Source organism: Perca fluviatilis, chromosome 3, assembly GCF_010015445.1.
Source record: "Perca fluviatilis chromosome 3, GENO_Pfluv_1.0, whole genome shotgun sequence".
Lineage (NCBI taxonomy): Eukaryota > Metazoa > Chordata > Actinopteri > Perciformes > Percidae > Perca > Perca fluviatilis.
Genome location: NC_053114.1, coordinates 30,750,579 through 30,770,052, shown reverse-complemented (window position 1 = coordinate 30,770,052; position 19,474 = coordinate 30,750,579). Strand labels below are relative to the sequence as shown.

At 39.6% G+C, this 19,474-nt stretch overlaps 1 protein-coding gene across 1 annotated transcript in view; it reads right to left on the bottom strand.

The window, feature by feature from the left end:
* Positions 1 to 974: 974 nt before the first annotated feature.
* Positions 975 to 19,474, bottom strand: part of galnt2 (UDP-N-acetyl-alpha-D-galactosamine:polypeptide N-acetylgalactosaminyltransferase 2) — a 62,886-nt gene continuing 44,386 nt past the window's right edge. The window contains exons 4-16 of the mRNA XM_039794666.1: positions 18,924 to 19,022; positions 18,752 to 18,819; positions 18,602 to 18,667; positions 18,333 to 18,454; positions 16,284 to 16,371; positions 15,504 to 15,591; positions 15,232 to 15,335; positions 11,855 to 11,981; positions 9,118 to 9,210; positions 8,101 to 8,184; positions 7,494 to 7,620; positions 5,888 to 6,007; positions 975 to 5,765 (exon numbers count right to left, since the gene is read on the bottom strand). Of these exons, the coding sequence (XP_039650600.1) occupies positions 5,610 to 5,765; positions 5,888 to 6,007; positions 7,494 to 7,620; positions 8,101 to 8,184; positions 9,118 to 9,210; positions 11,855 to 11,981; positions 15,232 to 15,335; positions 15,504 to 15,591; positions 16,284 to 16,371; positions 18,333 to 18,454; positions 18,602 to 18,667; positions 18,752 to 18,819; positions 18,924 to 19,022 (1,342 nt within the window). The 3' untranslated portion in view covers positions 975 to 5,609. The remainder of the gene's footprint in view (positions 5,766 to 5,887; positions 6,008 to 7,493; positions 7,621 to 8,100; positions 8,185 to 9,117; positions 9,211 to 11,854; positions 11,982 to 15,231; positions 15,336 to 15,503; positions 15,592 to 16,283; positions 16,372 to 18,332; positions 18,455 to 18,601; positions 18,668 to 18,751; positions 18,820 to 18,923; positions 19,023 to 19,474) is intronic.

Sequence of the window (19,474 nt, the reverse complement as noted above, 5' to 3'; positions counted from 1 at the left end):
GTTAACAGTGATGTCCTATACAGTACACTACATGGTGAAATTGCCAAGCCATACTTTTGTGTACTTTTAGTCTGGAGCCGTTTTTCATTGTCTAGGTCAGACTCTTTAGTTTTAATTAAGAACAGTTTATAAGATAGTTCAGAAGGCATTCTTATAATATTAATATACTATTTCCTTTATTTGCCTAATACATTTACACATATGATGAAACCCTTTGGGATGAACTGGAACAATGACTGTGAGGCCAGCCTTACTGTCCCTGTCAAACCTAAATGCACTTATGGCTGACTGGGAGCAAATTTCTGCAGCCAGGTTCAAGTCTTTTGGAAAACCTTCCCAGAAGAGTGGAAATTGCAGCATATGAATAACCCAAAGTTTTGCAATGAGATGTTCAACAATGACATATAGTGATGTCTACATACTTCCTTGAGGAATCTCAAAAGAACAAAATGATTCAGTACAGAACCATGGCTGCCTCTTTAGTTGGTACAAAATACAATTATACAAGTATTTGTTCATATAATAAACATTGCATTTTAAATGTGTCACTACCTAAACCATATTGCCTTTGCCCCAGTAATCTACAGTATCTCTGCCAGTGGAAATATTACACATCTGCATGGTTCTGAAATTTGGGATTTAGCTGAAATTAACATGACATTTGTATGTGCGTATTGTGTGGTTATTAGGACTAAAACATGTTGCTAATGAATTAAAAAGTCTACCAGTATTTTTATAATGTTGCCCAAATTGCTGCCTCATTGCACAGCATATGGTTGGTTGGAGGTCCATTGTCCATCCTTGAACAATGGAGGGTTTTGCAGATAGTGGTCCAGTTCCACAGTATGACAGTGAAAACTAAAATAGACAAACAGAAACATCAATATACTCTGAGTACGTTTGTGTTGGTGCTTAAGTATCTATTGTGAGCTTGCACCACCGACCACTGAAGCGGACCAAAATACTCGACACCGTTTAGTTTATATATATATAAATGCATTTATTTAAGTTAATCATTTCTCCTCATTCATTCAAAGTTGAATTTCTGCAGTATCTATAAAACAGGGGACAGTTAGAAGCGCTGTACAGTCTGACAATAAACCTAGGAACCGCGGCTGAGTACACTGTGTATATATGTACATACTGTACACACACTGATGTCGGTATATACAAAAATATACACTTTTACATGTGTGACCCCTCGTGCCATATCAGCTACCACAGACGTTCAATGAAGCCCCAATCCTTTTAGAAAACACATTATCACCCCATCACTTCATTGATTAGTTTCACCTTTTATCGGTCATTACTGGTTGACTTTTACAGTATTTTGTCTTATGTGCATGTTCACACTCACTGTTACTGTCACTCAGGAACTTAAGTAGTCCTGAGCTGCATGTCTCAGCAGGGATTTTCACATATCAGAGGAGGCTCTTCTTCTGTTAATCCTAAATGGGTATTTGAGGCCAGGGATTTGAGGTGGGCTGAAGGTGGAAGGCATCCCTCCTGTGACATGACATAACTCTGCTCCGTTTAGGGGGAAAGCTGAGAGAACACAAAGCTTGACCTTTACTCCTCATGTTAAACTTCATCAAATAAAGCTGTTGATTGTTTCCCTTCAAAAACACGTTGAGTATGAATAAAGTCCTACTGGCTCAGTGGGGTAGATGCTCTTGTTCACTGACTGGTGTTCAGTTATACACCCCCCTTTTAATGCTAATAAAGATGCCTGTCTGCAAGATTGACAATATTCTCCCTCTCTTTGATTGGTGCTTTAAGCTAACACATACAGACACACAGTTGGTTAAAGACATCATATAAGAAAAGTGCCAATTTTGTTCCCTGTATCCATTATAGACTGACACCAGATCAGCAGCTAAGAGATGTCCTAGCCCCGGCGTGTCCTGCAGGTCTAACCAAGACTGGGAAGAAAAAAGAGCCACTCAACATATACTATCAGCAAATGTGTAACGAGTTATCTGCGACTCATTCTGCATTTCCAAAGACTTTTTTCCCCCCTTCTCATTCTTCTTCATACAGAGAAAACGGGAAGGAAAATGTTGGCACATTGTGCTAAAGATGTAAACATTTAATCATCCAATCAAAATGAGGTGCTGGACTACTTAATTATTACAGTCATTTCCTCTGTGTAAAACATAAAAATAATAAAAAAAATTAAATAGCAAGCTTTTCATCTTCACAAGAATAAGACTGGTTTAAAAAGAAAAGGCTTTAAACAACATATCTGAGCTGTTGTCCCAGACAGTATTGCCATGGTCACTCAGGTGTGTGCCGTTTGGTTCTCATGCCCATTTAGTCTGTACTGCCTGGCCATTTAAGTAGGGCTTAATCAACAGTTTAATAATAAGAGACAAAGACAAAGAAAATGTGATTAAGAAAAATGTCCAAAACTCCCCACTGGTGCATCGTGCATCAGAAGTTTACTATTTTGAGTCCCTTTTTCTTTCTGGTTTCTGTACTTGTTACCCACAAGAAGTGTGACAATAGAGGGCACTATACACCACTAAAAACATCACGTTGTCCTCACTGACAAAGTCAAGAGCCAGATACTTTGAAAATGAAGACCACCAGGTTTTTAGGTTTTCATCTAACTAAACAGTAAGCAACATATAAGCATCTAAATTTGATGATAAATGATCTTCTTAAGGATGTTTGATATGAAGGAGATGTAAAGGAATAATTAATTAACAATGACAGAACCTGCACCCAACTTATCTCAGACCTGCCCTATGAATTATGAAGTTTAGGCTGTTTGATCTACAACACCACGTGTGTGACTGCAGATACTGTTTACAGTCTTTGGATGCACAATGTACAACTTAAATTCCAATCAGCTCTTCAGTATTCCAATTATGGATTTGCAACATTCTTAAGAAATTAAGTCAAAACTGAAAATGTTACATATTTTGTGCAAGTTTTCAAACAGAATGGCAAAAAAAAACTAATTTGTTTAATTAGTGTACCTAAAACATTAAAATTAGAATTGGGCCTTTCGAGTCTGGTCACCATGAGAACTAGACTCACCCTCGGGTCTGCCGAGCCTCACAGAACAATGCAGCGACCTATCAAGTCACAGGATAAGCTTTCCAACCACCTGCAGTGTCAGCTGACCTTTTCAACTCCACTCACTCGCCTTACAATCGTGTGAGTGTATAAGACAATACAAACAATCAGGTACAAGGAAAAATGGCATAAAACAAAGACATGAAACAAAGGATGGTAAAGTATCAGACAACGCAGCACACATGACCAGCTGTCTTTGTCCGCTTCGCTAACACAGTAAAACAAAGAAATCAACATTTGAAAGTAAAGATGTGAAAGTGAGAGAGGAAGAGACATATTGAGACACCGAGAGAAGTTTTGACATTAAAGAACACTTGAGGCTGCAACTTCTTTCTAGAATAAATTAGGAAATATGTGATTTCTAAAGGCCATTTCTGTTCTTCATCTGTTCAAAGATGTTTTGTGTTAATGTAGTTGCCTTGAAGCTGCCACGAAATGAGTCACTCCAAATTCAATTTCCCCAAACTGTACCATCATTACTCATCAGTGACTGTACAGAGGAGCATAGCAGTTAAGATGAACCCATGTTGAAGCCCAGGAGCGAATAATGTTGAAAGATGCACAACAGGCATCAGGTAATGAAGTACCAAACAGATACATGTACTGTAAATAGTATCAGTGATACTGTTTTGGTGACACCAACACCTTGTTCCACAGAATAAAGTAGCTCGCCAAAATAAACAAGAAGTGTTCTCATCAGTAATTTTTATCATCAAAAACTTGTGCAATCAGTAAAATATGCTCACGTCTTGCAGAAACCAAGTGAGGACAAACAGTAAAACCTTGTTTATTGCGGTTTCAACTTACTGAACAGATGGCTGATCTAACAGGCACAATGAAGAAAAAAGCTGGGCAACCCTGTGGGAGCTGGTTGGTGATACATGCAGCTAGAAGGAGCTTTTCAAAACATGTGCACATGCACATTTCATACAGTTTAAAACTATTTTTTTTTGCACGACATCTGTTCCCAGACTGGAATAAGCAAGGTTTTACTTTTACCTCTGATGTCAGGTCTGGAATGTTAGCCACATATGAGCGCTACCGTTTCCTTCTATTGCTGTGCAAGAGCAGGCAGGTGTGTGTGTGTGTGTGTGTGTGTGTGTGTGTGTGTGTGTGTGTGTGTGTGTGTGTGTGTGTGTGTGTGTGTGTGTGTGTGCTGAAAGTACAGAAACAAACATCTCAGTCATGTCATGTGTGGGTATCTCGGGGTGGTGGTAATATAAATGTCACTGGTATGCTTTTGCAGCCAACACCTGTTATCTCTAGAGAAAAAGCTGCAATATTAAATCCAGTTTGGATGCGATTATTAGACAGTAACCTTCCTACAATGACAATATTAGACATCGGCAAAGAAAATGATCTGTGCAGGAAAAGAAGATGTATAAACTGAGCCGTTCCACAGGGAGCAGTTAAGAGAGCAGCGAGAGTATGTAAAGAAAACCTTTTTCAATCGCTCAAAAACACAAAAACATCCATTCGAAATTTGGTTCCATTTTTTTTGACAAAAGTAAACAAAAACAAAAAAGACTGTTGATTTCTTTAGAGACATAATGGTGTAGAAGTGAAGATGCTGTGGCAGCCAGTGCTACAGCCTGACGACAAACAGTAAATCCTGAGGGGTGGCTTCAAGACACTTCCTGGTTTCAGGAACTGCACCTCCGGCCAAACCAAACCGGTGTCAGGCCCCATCCAAAACAGAGAAGCTCTTCCCTGAACACCCTCGCCCTCCCCAAAACCCAATCTGAAGGGAAAACTGTAGAAATCAAAGCAGAACAGACCGCATTCTTCTGTCCACTTGCCTCTCTTTTCTCCGTTGATCCTGTGAACAAATGAGACGAAGCGAGAGGAAAAGCTCAAGGAATCGAGTTCATTTCCTCCCTTCACATCACCTCTTCACCCAAACCTCATCCAAACCACAACCTAAAGCCTCCGTCTGCCGGGACAGGCTCTAGCTCAGTGTGGTGAAACAAAGAGAGAGCACCGTAGAGGAGCAACAACACCAGAGTCCCATTCTTTCAAGAGTGAAAAAAAGCTCCTGCCAAACCTCCGGAGAGTTGACAGCAAGAAATAAAAAATATTAATAAGTAAATAAAATAATTACAAAGTAAAACGAGTTCTACCTCACCAGCATTAAAGAAAGTAAAAGAACAATATTTGCCTCTGGAACCATCAATGAAAAAACACTGAGGTATGTAGTTTGGATGGAAAGCTTTTAGCCTCATCATGATCATCACTGTCACCATCCATCCACCAGATACAGTCAGTTTACGGGTTTACTCCATTATGGTCTGCAAGCCCCTCCCCCAGTGGGTGTGGCTCTTTGTTATTTTGGGAGGGGTAAGTGTGGGGGAGAGGTGTATAGATGTGACTGGCTACACCGCTGAGGAGGAGGAGCAAGAGGGATCCATTTATCCATCAAGTATGTCTTTCTCCTCGAGTCTATTTCCATCTCTTTGTCTGTGTCTCAGAGTCTATGTTGGTGTCCCTATCTGATATCCAGCTCTTTCCAGGGCCTGTAGCGCCCCCTATGATTGTAAATTGAGGGTGAACTTCCACTGTTGGCTGAGGGTCAGGCTGCAGACCTCCACAGTGAGTCCGCTCATCCTGGCACTGTGGCTGTCCAGACAGAGGTTACTGCCCACGTGACGAAGCTTGGAGTTGGACTCAATCTGCTCCCATTTCTGGTGAGACACAAACATGTCATGACATAAACCTAATGTTAAAGTATAGAAATGTTACAAATGTGCATTGGTACTATTTGTACTAATTTACAAGCGAGAGTACAGCTCTGATAAATTTTTACCTGTCTGCTGTCGTTCTCTCGACACCCTTGTAGTTTGATGAGGGAGGCGGCCGTTCTGTCCACCACAGTCAGACACAAGTCCATGTGTTTGACTGACTTATCCTTAGTCAGGGCCCACTCCTTTACAAAAATGGATATAGATAGATAGATAGATAGATAAAAACATTAGTATAAACACACTTCTATTTTTTAAAGAACAAAGTATGCAAACCGTTTTTTTTTTAACAAAGTCCACTTTCTTACTTATGACAATTAGCAAAAACAGGTGGCATTAGAAGATCGTCCTTAAAATATAAAATACTAGTCGAACAAAAGATGTCTTAATCACATTGTTTGATCCAGTATGTCTTAGATGAAATGTAAGACCACCTCTTTAGATCAACACATAAAAAGAACTCTTGCTCTGTTATGGTTTCAACTGCACTTATTGAACAAACTGCAACAGGTAATAGTGGTTGGGTTCAGTGACTTAATTTCAAGTGTCTGTGTTACTGATTTTAACTGACCCCCACAAAAGGAATTATGAGTGTGCATCAAGACATTAAAGCAAGTTGCCTAAGGAACCGTATTTAAAATAGAGCGTCAGTTCATTTCAAGATAGATATGAGACCATAAAATGTGGTTGTAAAAATGAACAACTACTCATATGGATAGTTTGTCAATATTGCAAAATGGTGGAAGGTAAACCAGATATGTGAAGTCAATGGTTGTTAACGCTATGTGACACCAGTTTTCCCAGTAAGACCACTACACCTGCCATTCTATTTTAGGAAGGAACTATTTGAGAAACTGCAGACACAAACACACTGGTACGAGCTTATGCACACACACATGTACTGTACACCTTTCACATTTAAAGTGATCCAAGATACTTGCACTTCCTCCAAGAACAATCTTAAAATACTTCTATGTACAGATATTCTGTATGCATGTTAAGTTTTCAGCTGGACTGACATACAGACTACATGCATTGTAAAAACATATGTAAAACATATTCATGTAAATATTCACTTTTTTTATTATACTTACTGCAGGTTAGGGATGACACTTGGCTTTAAGTCTTACACATAGAAATTGTTATTAGACTAGAACGGACATTCAACTGTTCGTCCCGGTCATGTAACTAGTTCATGAGAAAATAGGGATTGTGGTTAACTGTTAGGGTGACAACACACGTCAGTGGGGCCGTAGTGTGCATTGCACTCACTAGTTTTATCATTTAATGACTAAAATTTGATGACTTACCAATAAAAATATAAAGTAATTAAATCCAGCAATCCTCAATTCCTCTCTAGCAGCAACTCAACAGTACACATAAAAATGGCTGCCGATTTGACCATCCTGCTATGTTGATTTGAATGGGAATATCCGTTCTACTCTCATTCTATGGTCTCACCTGACCTTTGTTTAAAAACATGCTTTCGCTTTTTAGTAACTGCAGTCTGGCTAAAAAAAAAAAAACATATTGTATGCAACATTTGTTGAATCCCGTAGCATATCCACTGAGTTCTCACCACCAATCACAGTGTCACTACGTGCCACCAAGGTGTCTTTAGAGTAAAGGATTTTACAAGCTGACCTGCGTGTGTCCTCATAATAACGCTACCTGGTTTCCCCCAGCGTTGTGGCATTCATAGACCCCCACCACCCCGTCAGCAAAATGACCCAGGGTGTCCAGACAGTTTCCTCCCTGCTGCAAGGCTCCAAACGCTATGTCCTGGTGGTCTGGGACTCTGAACACACACAAATAAACTGTGTTTATACCATATCTATAAAGATATCAAGGCTTTATTATTTAATAGTAAACAATTGAAAGTAACACTTAAGAGGACAGAAGTAATGTGAGCTCAATAGGGAGAACAATGGTTTTGTACCATTCTTCTTCTGACAAATAGGACAATATAACCTTATTACATCTGAAATTATTCAAATATGTTACATTCATACATTATTAATCTCATTCATGTGAGTGACAAATTGCAAAGCTGCCAAAATGTAATAATGTGCCTGAGATTGCTAGTACGGGTTAGTCATTAGTGTCACCACAGTCTTAGGATGAAACATTAGATCCCAGCACACAGGAGATCACAGTCATACGGATACTGTGGTCTCTTACAAACCAAGTCCTCGTAATACTGTCATTTAGTCTCATTACACAATACTATACATAGCATCATACGATGTACCGTATCATATTGCTAAAATTTTCTTACCGCAGTTCAGGGTAGACATTCTCCAGGTACCATTTGAATGGCTTGCAACCTAATCTCTTCTTCATCTCCATTCGACTCTGGATACTGATGGAAAAAAAGAGAGAAGAGAAAAAAAAAAAAAAAAAAAAAAAAAAAAAAAAAAAAAAAAAAAAAAAAAAAAAAAAAAAAAAAAGAGAGAGAGAGAGATTGACTGATTAAATTATATTGCCTTGCACGGCAGCTGAATTCTCGCAACGAGATCATGTGAGAATCGCGGGGTCACATATCACGAAAATCCATCTTGTCAGGCTCCAACCTAATGCATTTGTGTCTAAACTAAACGCTTACTGCACCAATCAGCGTCCGATGGACAACACACCATATGGCGCGTCAGGTTATAAATTATAGCCATTCTGTGAGGGAAGAACGTGGAGGCCTATGGCACCTCTGCATCCTTTGGGAAAATAAGGCTTAGGCTGGCACTGGAGGGAGATGCCAGGAGTGTTCCTACATGGTCACATAATGAGCATTTTTATCTTTGTCCAGCGGCACTGTATGGATGTGAGAGCACTTTTTGTTGTGTGGCCTATTCTGAAAAAAGTGGAAAAGGGTGAAAATAGCAGCAGTCAGCTAGTATATAAAGTGAAATAAAGTAGAAACACAAAAAAGAATACAAATAGGCTCCTACATGGCATGGTTAAAACATCTATCACTAGCCTGTTAATATCGCTTCTTTTTACCAATGCATTGTGTGTCCATCACGGTCTTTTGCTTTGGCATATGCTGTCATAATCTAACACTAATCCCTTCTGCATGTCAAATGATATGGCAGTCTTTTGACATTTTGCCCTCTTTTAAGCCACATCAACTGTCTCATGTCACTTCAATGAAAGGGGTCACTGACTTCTTTTACAGCTGACATACTGCTAATTGGCAATCCAATTAATATGCCAATTCCCATGGCTGCCTTTAGAATTTTTTTATGTAGCTACATTATGCTGTCTGGCTTCTGTAGGGCTCATACTTCATGGTACTTACTTTCCGTAGGGCACATTTCTTGCTGAGGGGACAGCAGCATAGTAGAAGTTTTTGTACTCATCCATCCACACCTCTGCTGCTCTCCTCGTGTTCCTGAGAGAGAGGTGAGAGACAACAAATGAGGGAAGGGTGACGGACAGGGAGAAAATGGGGAGAGGTGTGATTGAAGACAATCACAAAAGGTAAAAGGTGATATGAAACCAAGAGCAAGTGAGAAAAATAAAGGTTGGAGAAGGAAATGAGAGACAGAGAGATAGAAGAAGATTGAAGAACAGGGACAGAGAGACAGATTTAGGACAAAAGGTATGTGGCAGAGTGCGTAAATTTTGCATGGGAGCTGTGCCCAGAAATAACCAGTCATCTCCAAACTGGACCGAATTCCAAATGTGGCCGAGACACATGGCACTAGACAGACAAACCCATGCACACACTCTCTCTCCTGCTCTCAGTCTTTCACACATCTCTACAGCCAGAGGGCAGAATACCACTGGTTAAACAGACATGTGAATGAGTGTTTATTTTTCCAGTCACTGCATTCACTGGTTAACTGTGTGTGTGTGTGTGTGTGTGTGTGTGTGTGTGTGTGTGTGTGTGTGTGTGTGTGTGTGTGTATATATGTATATATATATATATATATATATGTAGAGATATATATATATATATATATATATATATATATATATATATATATATATATATATATATATATGTGTGTGTGCGTGTGTGTATGACGATGTAACAACACAGTACTGCCATTAAGGCAAGTGAACACTTGTATGCAAATATGCTGCAGCTGCACTGTTTTATACCTGGGGTCTGTCTCATGAAGTAGGATTACTGAGTTGGCATAACCAGAACAGCCCCCCCAGTCCATGTTCCACATTTGGTGAAAGGACATCCACTAAGCACGATGAACCCCCTTTGGGTTTTACTCAGCCCAGTTATCAAGCTAACTTTATTATAGCTGAAACAATTAGTTGATTAATCAATTGACTGACAGTCAAATTAATCAGCAGCCATTTGGATAATTGCTTCAGTCGCAAAAAGGAAGTTCCCGAAAAGGAAGTTTTCCTCACCACTCAAGGTTTCTGCCTAAAAGGAAGTTTTTCCTCGCCACTGTTGCACTAAATGCTTGCTCTTGGGGGAATTATTGGAATTTGTAAATTATAGTGTGGTCTGGACCTACTCTATCTGTAAAGTGTCTTGAGATAACTCTTGTTATGATTTGATACTACAAATAAAAATGTATTGAAGAAAAAGCAAAAATACCAAACATTCCCTTGTTTCAACTTCTCAATTTTGAGGATTTTATGCTTTTTGGTCTTATGTAATAGTAATGTCCATTGCAATATTACATAAAACAAAAAGGTGCTCAAATCTTCAAATTCATGACATATATTGTACTGTTACTTTATATTGCTATACATTACATATTGTGTGGAAATATTGGGAAACATGTACAAAACAATTACTAACCCTATTTTTATATTACAAAGAAAAAGAGCAATAAGACTCCTTAAGAGAGCAGAATATCATGAACCAACAAACAGAATATTTATAAACTCACACACACTTAAATGTGGAGACGTGGTGGAGTCCAAAACAATGCAAATAATGTATAAAGTCAAAAATAGGATAGTTTCAGACTGTATCCAAAAGCTGTTTTGGATTAGAGAGAGCAAGTATGAACTAAGAGGAAAGTGCATGTTCACAAAGATAAAGATTAGAAAAAATGTAAAACAAAGATGTATATCGGCAAAAGGAGTAAACATGTGGGATCTTTTAGATTAGGAAATAAAAATGTTTCAAAGCAGAGATCCATATCTTTCCATGTATCATGTTTCCCATTACTGATGTTCGCTGATTATGTTGTCACAATTATCAGAGCTCTAAAGGGAAGCACATGCAAAAACAGATCTTCTATATTTAAAAATAGCATTCTTTCTCAATCTGAAACCAATTTTCCCTGTGATTACTTTTTTATTGTGTTTTAATTGTTGCTGCTTGGTTTTAATTATCAAAGCTGTAGTAAAACTCAATAATGTATGTTCCAGTGTTCACAACAGTACTTAATACAAGTGGCTAGGGCACCAAAATCAGAAATAATATATAAATTATAAATATAAATATAAAAGTCTAAAGAGTGTTGTAGGGGGAGAAAAACAATTGCCCCAAATCAAAAAATAATACCAAAGAAAAGAATCATAGCATATCCCAAACAAGAGATGCCCAATATATCAGCACACTAATATTAGATATGAAATTAGATTAGATGACAGGTGGGGTTATGGTTATTGTAATATTGTGGTTCAGTTTAAGCATTGAGAAAAGGTCCATTTGAGCTTCCTCAGCAGATAGAGTTTTCCCACTGGGCATGTTTCAAATATTCACTTTAAAGGAATAGTTTGATATTTTGGAAAATTTGCCTAATTGCTTTCGATTTGGACTGGAGGAGCTGGGGATCGAACCGCAAACCCTGTGCTTACACACCATTAATAATAATAATACCTGACACACAAGGGAAGCACAAGAGATCCAGTACAGACTAAATAAATGGCAGCAATGCGACATGTGTGAATGGGAAATATTGCTCTCTAGTAAATTAATGAACGAGTGTGATGGGTGGAGCCTGGAGGGTTAATGAGTGTTCAATCCCCTTGGTGTGTGTGTGTGTGTGTGTGTGTGTGTGTGTGTGTGTGTGTGTGTGTGTGTGTGTGTGTGTGTGAGAGAGAGTTACCTTGCAAACACAGTCCCGCTGCCCCCAGGGAAGGTGTAAGGATGTTGCTTTCTGAAGACGTGGCCAACTCTGCTACAGGGGATGATCTCCAGACTGCCGCCACACTGCCACACCCGAAACGAGATCTCTGAAACACAGACAGACAGACAGACAGACACACACAGGTCATAACACATTTGTTCCAACAAACTGTTTCCATAAAAAATATCACAGTGGATTATTATAAGTAGTATGTAAGAAGTCTTATGGTTAACGCTGGAAATCTGCACCTCATTCATGTTTTCAGTGTGTTGATATTGTCGGGTTCCCCCTCCAACATTGTCTCTATTTGAGTGAGTGCTGTGTAAACGAGCACACAAGTAAACCAGTAACTGAATTCAAGTCAAGTCAATATCCAGTTCTATATCATGGTGTTGTCTTGAAAGAAACATGAATCATTCCGTTTATTCTTGATGATTTTTTTTTAGACAAAAGCAACAGGGAGACACAGCTGTTATTATCTCATTGTGCTGTTTCCAAATGGTTTCTATTGTGTACACTATGGTTATTTTTATTCATACCGACTATAATCATTATCACATTAACACTGTAATTTTCTGAAGATCAACTGTAGTCTGGAAGACTCTTTTACCCAGATATGACTACCAAATTACTGAAGGATTTCATGCTCTTCTATCATGTTCTTGGCACGGAAACCCAAGATGAGCTCATGAGTTGATCACTGCTTGAGACACATTATTGGTGCTACTTTAGTACCAAATCTCAAGTGACGGTAGAGATTTTATAAGCCATTTTTTTTAAGCCAAAAGCATTTACGATTTCCAAATGTAAAAAAATGAATGAAAATTGAATGAAATTCCAAATGTGTGCCTGTTTAAGACCCAAATAAATAGTTTGACATTTTTGGGAAATAGGTTTGCAATGTATTTGCTTTCTTGTTGAGATATATATATATATGAAAAGATTGACAACCATATGAAGCTACAGCCAGCAGTCGGTTAGCTTAGCTTAGCATAGAGACTGGAAACAGAGGAAAGCTGCTAAGCTTACTGGATGCAGCTTCATATTAGCATACAGGCATCAGATGTCTGGTATCAATCTTCTCATCTAACTCTTGCAAGAAAGCTCATAATTGGATTTCCAAAAATGTCAAACTATTTCTTTAATGCCTCTGGCAAAACCCCTGACACGTCACCTGGCTGATAATCAGAGAATGAGACAGTCGGGGGGCATCACATTACAGCAGCCAAGTGTATTGATGGTAAATGCTGACAGCAGGGCTGGACTGGCCATCTGGCATACCGGGCATTTTCCCGGTGGGCCGACGCACTTTTGGGCCGAATCGCCGATATAAATAGGCCTTGTTTTAATTTTTTGGCCGGGCCGGCCCATAAAGAACTCACAGCGGCCCATTGGTTCATTCTCTTTATTGGCACTGGCCTGACCCAATCAAATCCAGGATCCCCCTTCCCCACTTCGGGCCGCAAATTTAGGAATCCCACTATGGCCACGCCTCCCGGCCCTGGAGCTGTAATGGTTATGCTGGAAATTTCGCATCCACGTTAAAATGGACAAACGACCACCAAAGTGCAAGGGAGGTGCAGAGAAATTACAGGGCGGATTCCTCAAAATGTGCCAAAATTTCTGACATGTTTGGGGCTGTAGTAGCTGCTTCAACATCAGCATCACCTGAAGTAGAGGAAGGAGGAGAGGTGGCAGAAACAGCATCATGACAGGGAAGAAGCCGAGAAGGAGGAGAGTGACCATGACAGGGCCATGGGAGCGAGTGAGGAAAAGATGGAAGAGAGAGTAGATGACGATGTGGTAAGGAGTAGGCAAATTAACAGGGACTCTCAGGAAGGGAGGGAGGCTGTGTGTGTGTGTGTGTGTGTGTGTGTGTGTGTGTGTGTGTGTGTGTGTGTGTGTGTGTGTGTGTGTGTGTGTGTGTGTGTGTGTGTGTGTCACGTCATAACGACAACAAGGACTTTGGCTGTAACATTAAAGTTAGTGGCTGTCAGGTAACCTAACTGTTTAAGCTTACATTGAAAATGCTAGCGGAGCCTGTTGGGTAGCTGAAAAGTCTGTGTGATCTATAAAATCAGTGTTGATACAAGCATCAGTGTTCCTTGAATGGCTTATTTAGCTTCTCTTGTATTGGTGCTCTTTTCCAGGGCATATACTACTCTCACCCCACAGTCACATTAGCTACAAGAGAGAGAGACAAAGCGACAGGCTGCCATTCATTTTCAACGGGAGTGGCCGTTTGCCAGCGACAAGCGACGAGCTCGCCGCTGAAAAAAGACCGAAATAGACAAGAAGTCTATTTTATGCAAATGATGAGCGATGCGACAAAGCGACTGCCAATCGGAGCGTGAGGGCAGCGTGATGTAGGTCAGTGGCTCGAGTCGAAGAAAATAATTCAAGATGGCGGAAAACGCTTCAGGACATCGTATTTCTGTACATATCTGATATGTTTGGCATTTTATCTCATGTATTTTGTTACTTTTATCGAGAAATAAGTACTTTTAAATCCAAAAACATCGTTCTTGTGACTTAACAATACCTCTGAAGTAACTTTAAAGACGTGCTTGAAGGTAGCACCGGAGAATTTCTGTTTACTGTTGCCAAGCAACCAGGAGTAGGCTAGGCACGCCCAGGAGCACCCACAAGCGAGTGCATGTCGCTCTCTTCTGTAGCTAATGTGACTGTGGGGTCAGCTTTATTGTAGCTTTTTGGAATGGTTATGGTTATTGTATTTAGCAGGCACTTATGTCCAAAGTGACAAAATATTAATCTTACAATAGTTACAATTAACAGTAAACAGTTTTTAAAGTTGCTAAGCCAATATTAAGCAAAATAGTAATAATAACAATAATGGCAATACAGTACAATACAGTACAAATAAAATAAATATACAAATCATAACTCTAAGAATAAATGAATTATTTAAGTGTAAGATCAACAGATAAGTCTTTAGACCCCTCTTGAAGGATCCAAAACTATCACATGAACGCTGAACACTAGGCAACTCACATAATAGAATGCATGCATATTTTAAGAGGACTGTCTGCAGGGAATGTGTCTGACCAATCACAGTGGGTGTGGGCCGCCTGGGCCAAAAATGCCAGGGCCGATTTTTTGTCCCAGTCCAGCCCTGGCTGACAGTAGTTTTCATTTATTTTCTCTACCTGCCACTTTACTCTCCCCTCTTAATCACACTTTTTTCTTTCTTTCACTCGATTTTCTATTCCTCTGACATCCATTACTGTGTCATACTTTCATCTCCTACCCACCATTACCTGTCTACTGTGATTCTACTGACTTCATGCTCCACTGTGACTGTACTGAATTTGCATTTGCACTTTAGCAGCACTCACCAAGGTTTTCTCCTCCCCATACATCCATCATCATGTCATACTTTCCCAGAAGCTCAAAGTATTCCTTATCCATGACAAATAGACCTCCTGCTATCATTGGAGTCCTGCATGGGCAGAGAGAGAGAGAGAGAGAGAGAGAGAGAGAGAGAGAGAGAGAGAGAGAGAGAGGGGGGACAGGTGTATGGAGCGAGGAAAAGAGCGAGATTAGTAGTCAGTGGAAACTGGCAAACAAAAGTGTGTCAGTTGTGTATGATCACGTGTGTCCGTCTTACTTTATGGGGGCGATGGGGTTGCCTTGTCTGCCTCGTCTCTGCTCTAGAGTCATGTAGTCCCATTTAAACACCAAATTCCAGTCAAAACCTACACACACACACACACACACACACACACACACACACACACACACACACACACACACACACACACACACACACACACACACACACACACACACACACACACACACACACACACACACGGCCATTATGACCATTAGGTGGGTTCAGATGAGTTGACTGGATACATCTGCAGTTGCCTGATTTCACATGTCTGTATGTGTTCATGTGTCAGCACAGAGAGTGCAACCCCTAAACTTGACAATGTAAATAGTTGTGTCCCAATTTTACACTATATACTAATACGAGAAAGCACAGGACAGAATATAAAAGTCACTTTATCAGTATGAATGTACTACATACTTTAAAATCCAGGGTGAATCAGTAAGCAGTGTGGAAGACACAGTTTATGTCCAGGAAGCCGTTAAACTAAACATGCTGGGGGTATACTTCGCGGAAGTGTTTTTCCTAAGTGAAATCTGTTTATGAAGAGCGCAGGATGCCAAAACAAAAGGTATTTATGCTGCTAGTACTGAACCACAAAAAAAAAATTGTATGATTTCTTTTTTTTTTTTTTTTTTTTTTTTTTTTTGTGTGTGTGTGTGTGTGTGTTGTGTGTGTGTGTGTGTGTGTGTGTGTGTGTGTGTGTGTGTGTGTGTGTGTGTGTGTGTGTGTGTGTGTGTGTGTTCATGTATCTCTCTACTTAGTGTACTGTACCTCCTTTCAGATCAGCTGAGGCTCCTACGTACTGAAAGTTGTCCATGTTGATGACATCAATGATAGGAGAAACTACTCTGCTCTTGTCCTGAGATGGAAGGACAGGGACAAAATAATTCATTAGAACTTTTTGGGCATCCGGACAACTAACAAATAACAGGACATTTGAAACATGTTTTATCTAGAATAGAAGTAAATATTTCCCTCAACACCAATGAGTCATATGTTTAGTTTACCCTCTATACTGTGTTTATGAAGAAGAACTGAAAGAAAAGCAGTTCTGTCTTTTCTACACTAAATCACTACCGCAGAGACACATCACTGTAGTTTAGAGAAAGGATTGCTCCAGTGGCCAGAATGACAATAACAGAAACAATCCTCCAGGTACTGAGTGGGTTTATTTATTTTGGGTTGAAGCCTTTTGATATGACACATGAGGTTTCACCCACACAGATTGCATTTTTCCTTCTTTCGGTTTTGCGTGATTCATCATTTAGAAGTGCAACTAAAGCAAAGAAAAGCAAAGTCAATTACTTTGACAGCAAAATGGTAAAAAATTGGCTCCAGGCGTTTATTAACTAGGGACTGACAAAACACAGCGTTTGGGAGGATCAAACGCAGAATCATCATACTATTTTCAGTCTTATCGGATAAATATTTAAAGAACACAGATTCTCACTTCAGTCTGAGATTACATTTAATCAAAAAAGTTCCCTCTCAAGTCATTACTAAAAGACTTCACTTTAAATATCAACAAACTTTTAATCTGTAATGGAGTTTATTCTGTTTAAAGCTCGCATAAACCAAGTGAGAGGTCCGTCTTTTTCAATCAAATAAATCTGGTGGAATACTATACAACTGTTCTGACAACAAAGCCTGACTGTCATACATAACATCTCAACACCTAACAGAGAGATCACAGTCGGAGCTCTGATTTAGGATTACTCTTTCTTACCTGAAATAAATCAAGTTAAGTTCAACAACGCATTAGGGAAAGTTCTGATCTACTGAATCACTGGCTTATATACTTTCTGACACCACATTTTAATTTCAATAGAAGAAAGACATTTTTAATCATGACACATCATTAAGAATGCTTTTTAGTACATTCTGCAATCAACACCATCACTTATTCTAATGTATGTTTTGTATTGTTAAATAATGCATTATTGTGATTTTTTTATGGATTTATATGCCAGTGGTCACTTTAGATTTTAAGATGCATAAATGTTGTGGATTGTTGTGTATGGTGTGTGTTGTCTTATATGCCAGTGCCAAAGACCAATTTCCATTTTATGCAAATCTAACAGACAATAATGTATTCCAAATCTGAAAAGGAATTGTGTGCTTTTATACTGAAAGAGTCCAAACATTCCTGTGTTATTCGAGTCATGTGCACCTTGTTTTTCACATGACTGTTAACAAAACACTGACTACCAGCTCCAGGGGTGCTGCTTTGTAGCTGACCCTGTCCTCTATGTGAAAAAGGAAAGGAAAAAACTACATTATCACCGTTGTGATCCAATTTTGAGCGCTGTAAAACAGTTCATCTTTGAAACACTTAACGTAGATAGACTCAGGAACCTTCAACCCTGAAACATTTCTATTTTGTGATTGGGTTGGTGTTTTTTTTTCTTAGGCCAAATTACATTATGTCACATCCCTTTAAAGTACAGTTACAATGGAACTATACAACTATGAAGTGCACAAACCCTGCTAATGGAGAGTGAGCATCCGAATAAAAAAAAAAAAATATTTATATTAAAATATAAACAGTTGAGGGCTGTTGCCATGTATTTTGCCTTAACTTTTATAAGAAGCGTTTAGAGAAAGAAGGAGCTGCTCTACAGGGTGTGTTTTCTGATAGACGTATAGAACAAATCTTGAAGGGTTTCTCTTAAACATCACAACACAAAAAAATGTCTTCTTTTACTTTATTTGTATGTATGATAATATACTTTCCTGGTGTGTGTGTGTGTGTGTGTGTGTGTGTGTGTGTGTGTGTGTGTGTGTGTGTGTGTGTGTGTGTGTGTGTGTGTGTGTGTGTACCTCAGCCACTCTCTCCAGTAGCGGCTCTAGCCAGTGGTCATTACATTCACAGTGAGAGTCCAAGAATGTAAGGACCGGTGCCGTGGCGGCGTCTGCACCACGGACCCTCGAACGCATCAGTCCTGAGGGAAACATCAATTACAAAAAACACATTTAGAATGATTTCCCCTCCAACCATAAACCTGGGGTGAATAATTGCATTCATGAAACAGCAGTGAGATGTTAGGTTTGAATGATATAAAACTTTCTTCTTCCCTTCTTCTAACTACCTTCTCTGCGGTCATTTCTCAGCACGCGCACTTTTTCAATCTTGCCCAGCAGCGCTCCGTCCTCCGCTGAAACACACATAAAGCATTGATTTACACACTGATCTTACTACGTTTGTTTTTTTGTACAATTTGTTTGTGGGCATTACTCACCGTTATCACTGTAGTCGTCAACCAGAATGATCTCTTTGACCAGGTGAGATGGACTTTTCTTCAGGACACTAAACAGAGAACGTAAGGAAATTTATAGGAAGGTATTAAAAAATGCTCACAAATCAAAATAGGAACTTTTTTTTGAAGTGGACAGCACACACCATTCACCTACCTGACCACAGTCCGCAGCAGAGCAGAGCGAGCTTCATTGTGGAAAGTGATGACGACGCTGGAGGCCGGCAGGTCTGACTTCCATTGTTTATGTCTGCAACTACATACACAAGAAACCATCACAATTAGGAGTATACAGACAGAAAAATACACAAAAACTTAAATTCCTAAATGTGTAGTACAAATGCACACATGCACAAACACTCCTACGCACAGCTGAATGTGTGAGCAAAGCTGCGAGCTGGAACTGCTCCCTAAACAGATTCTGGATACATGAACACAATAAATAGGATTCAGTACACACTGAGGCACACACACACGCACGCACGCACGCACGCACGCACGCACGCACGCACGCATGCACGCACGCCTGTTGTCCCTGTACCACATCTGTCAGCGTTTCAGTCAATATGCAGCTGCACCAATCTTGAATTGACATCCTCCTGTAAATTTCTGGTGCTGATGTGTGTTATATAGTTGTAGAATAAACCTACAAGGTCTTTGATCTTGTGTTGAAAGCACTGATGAAGTGGCCCTGGCCTGAAACTAGAC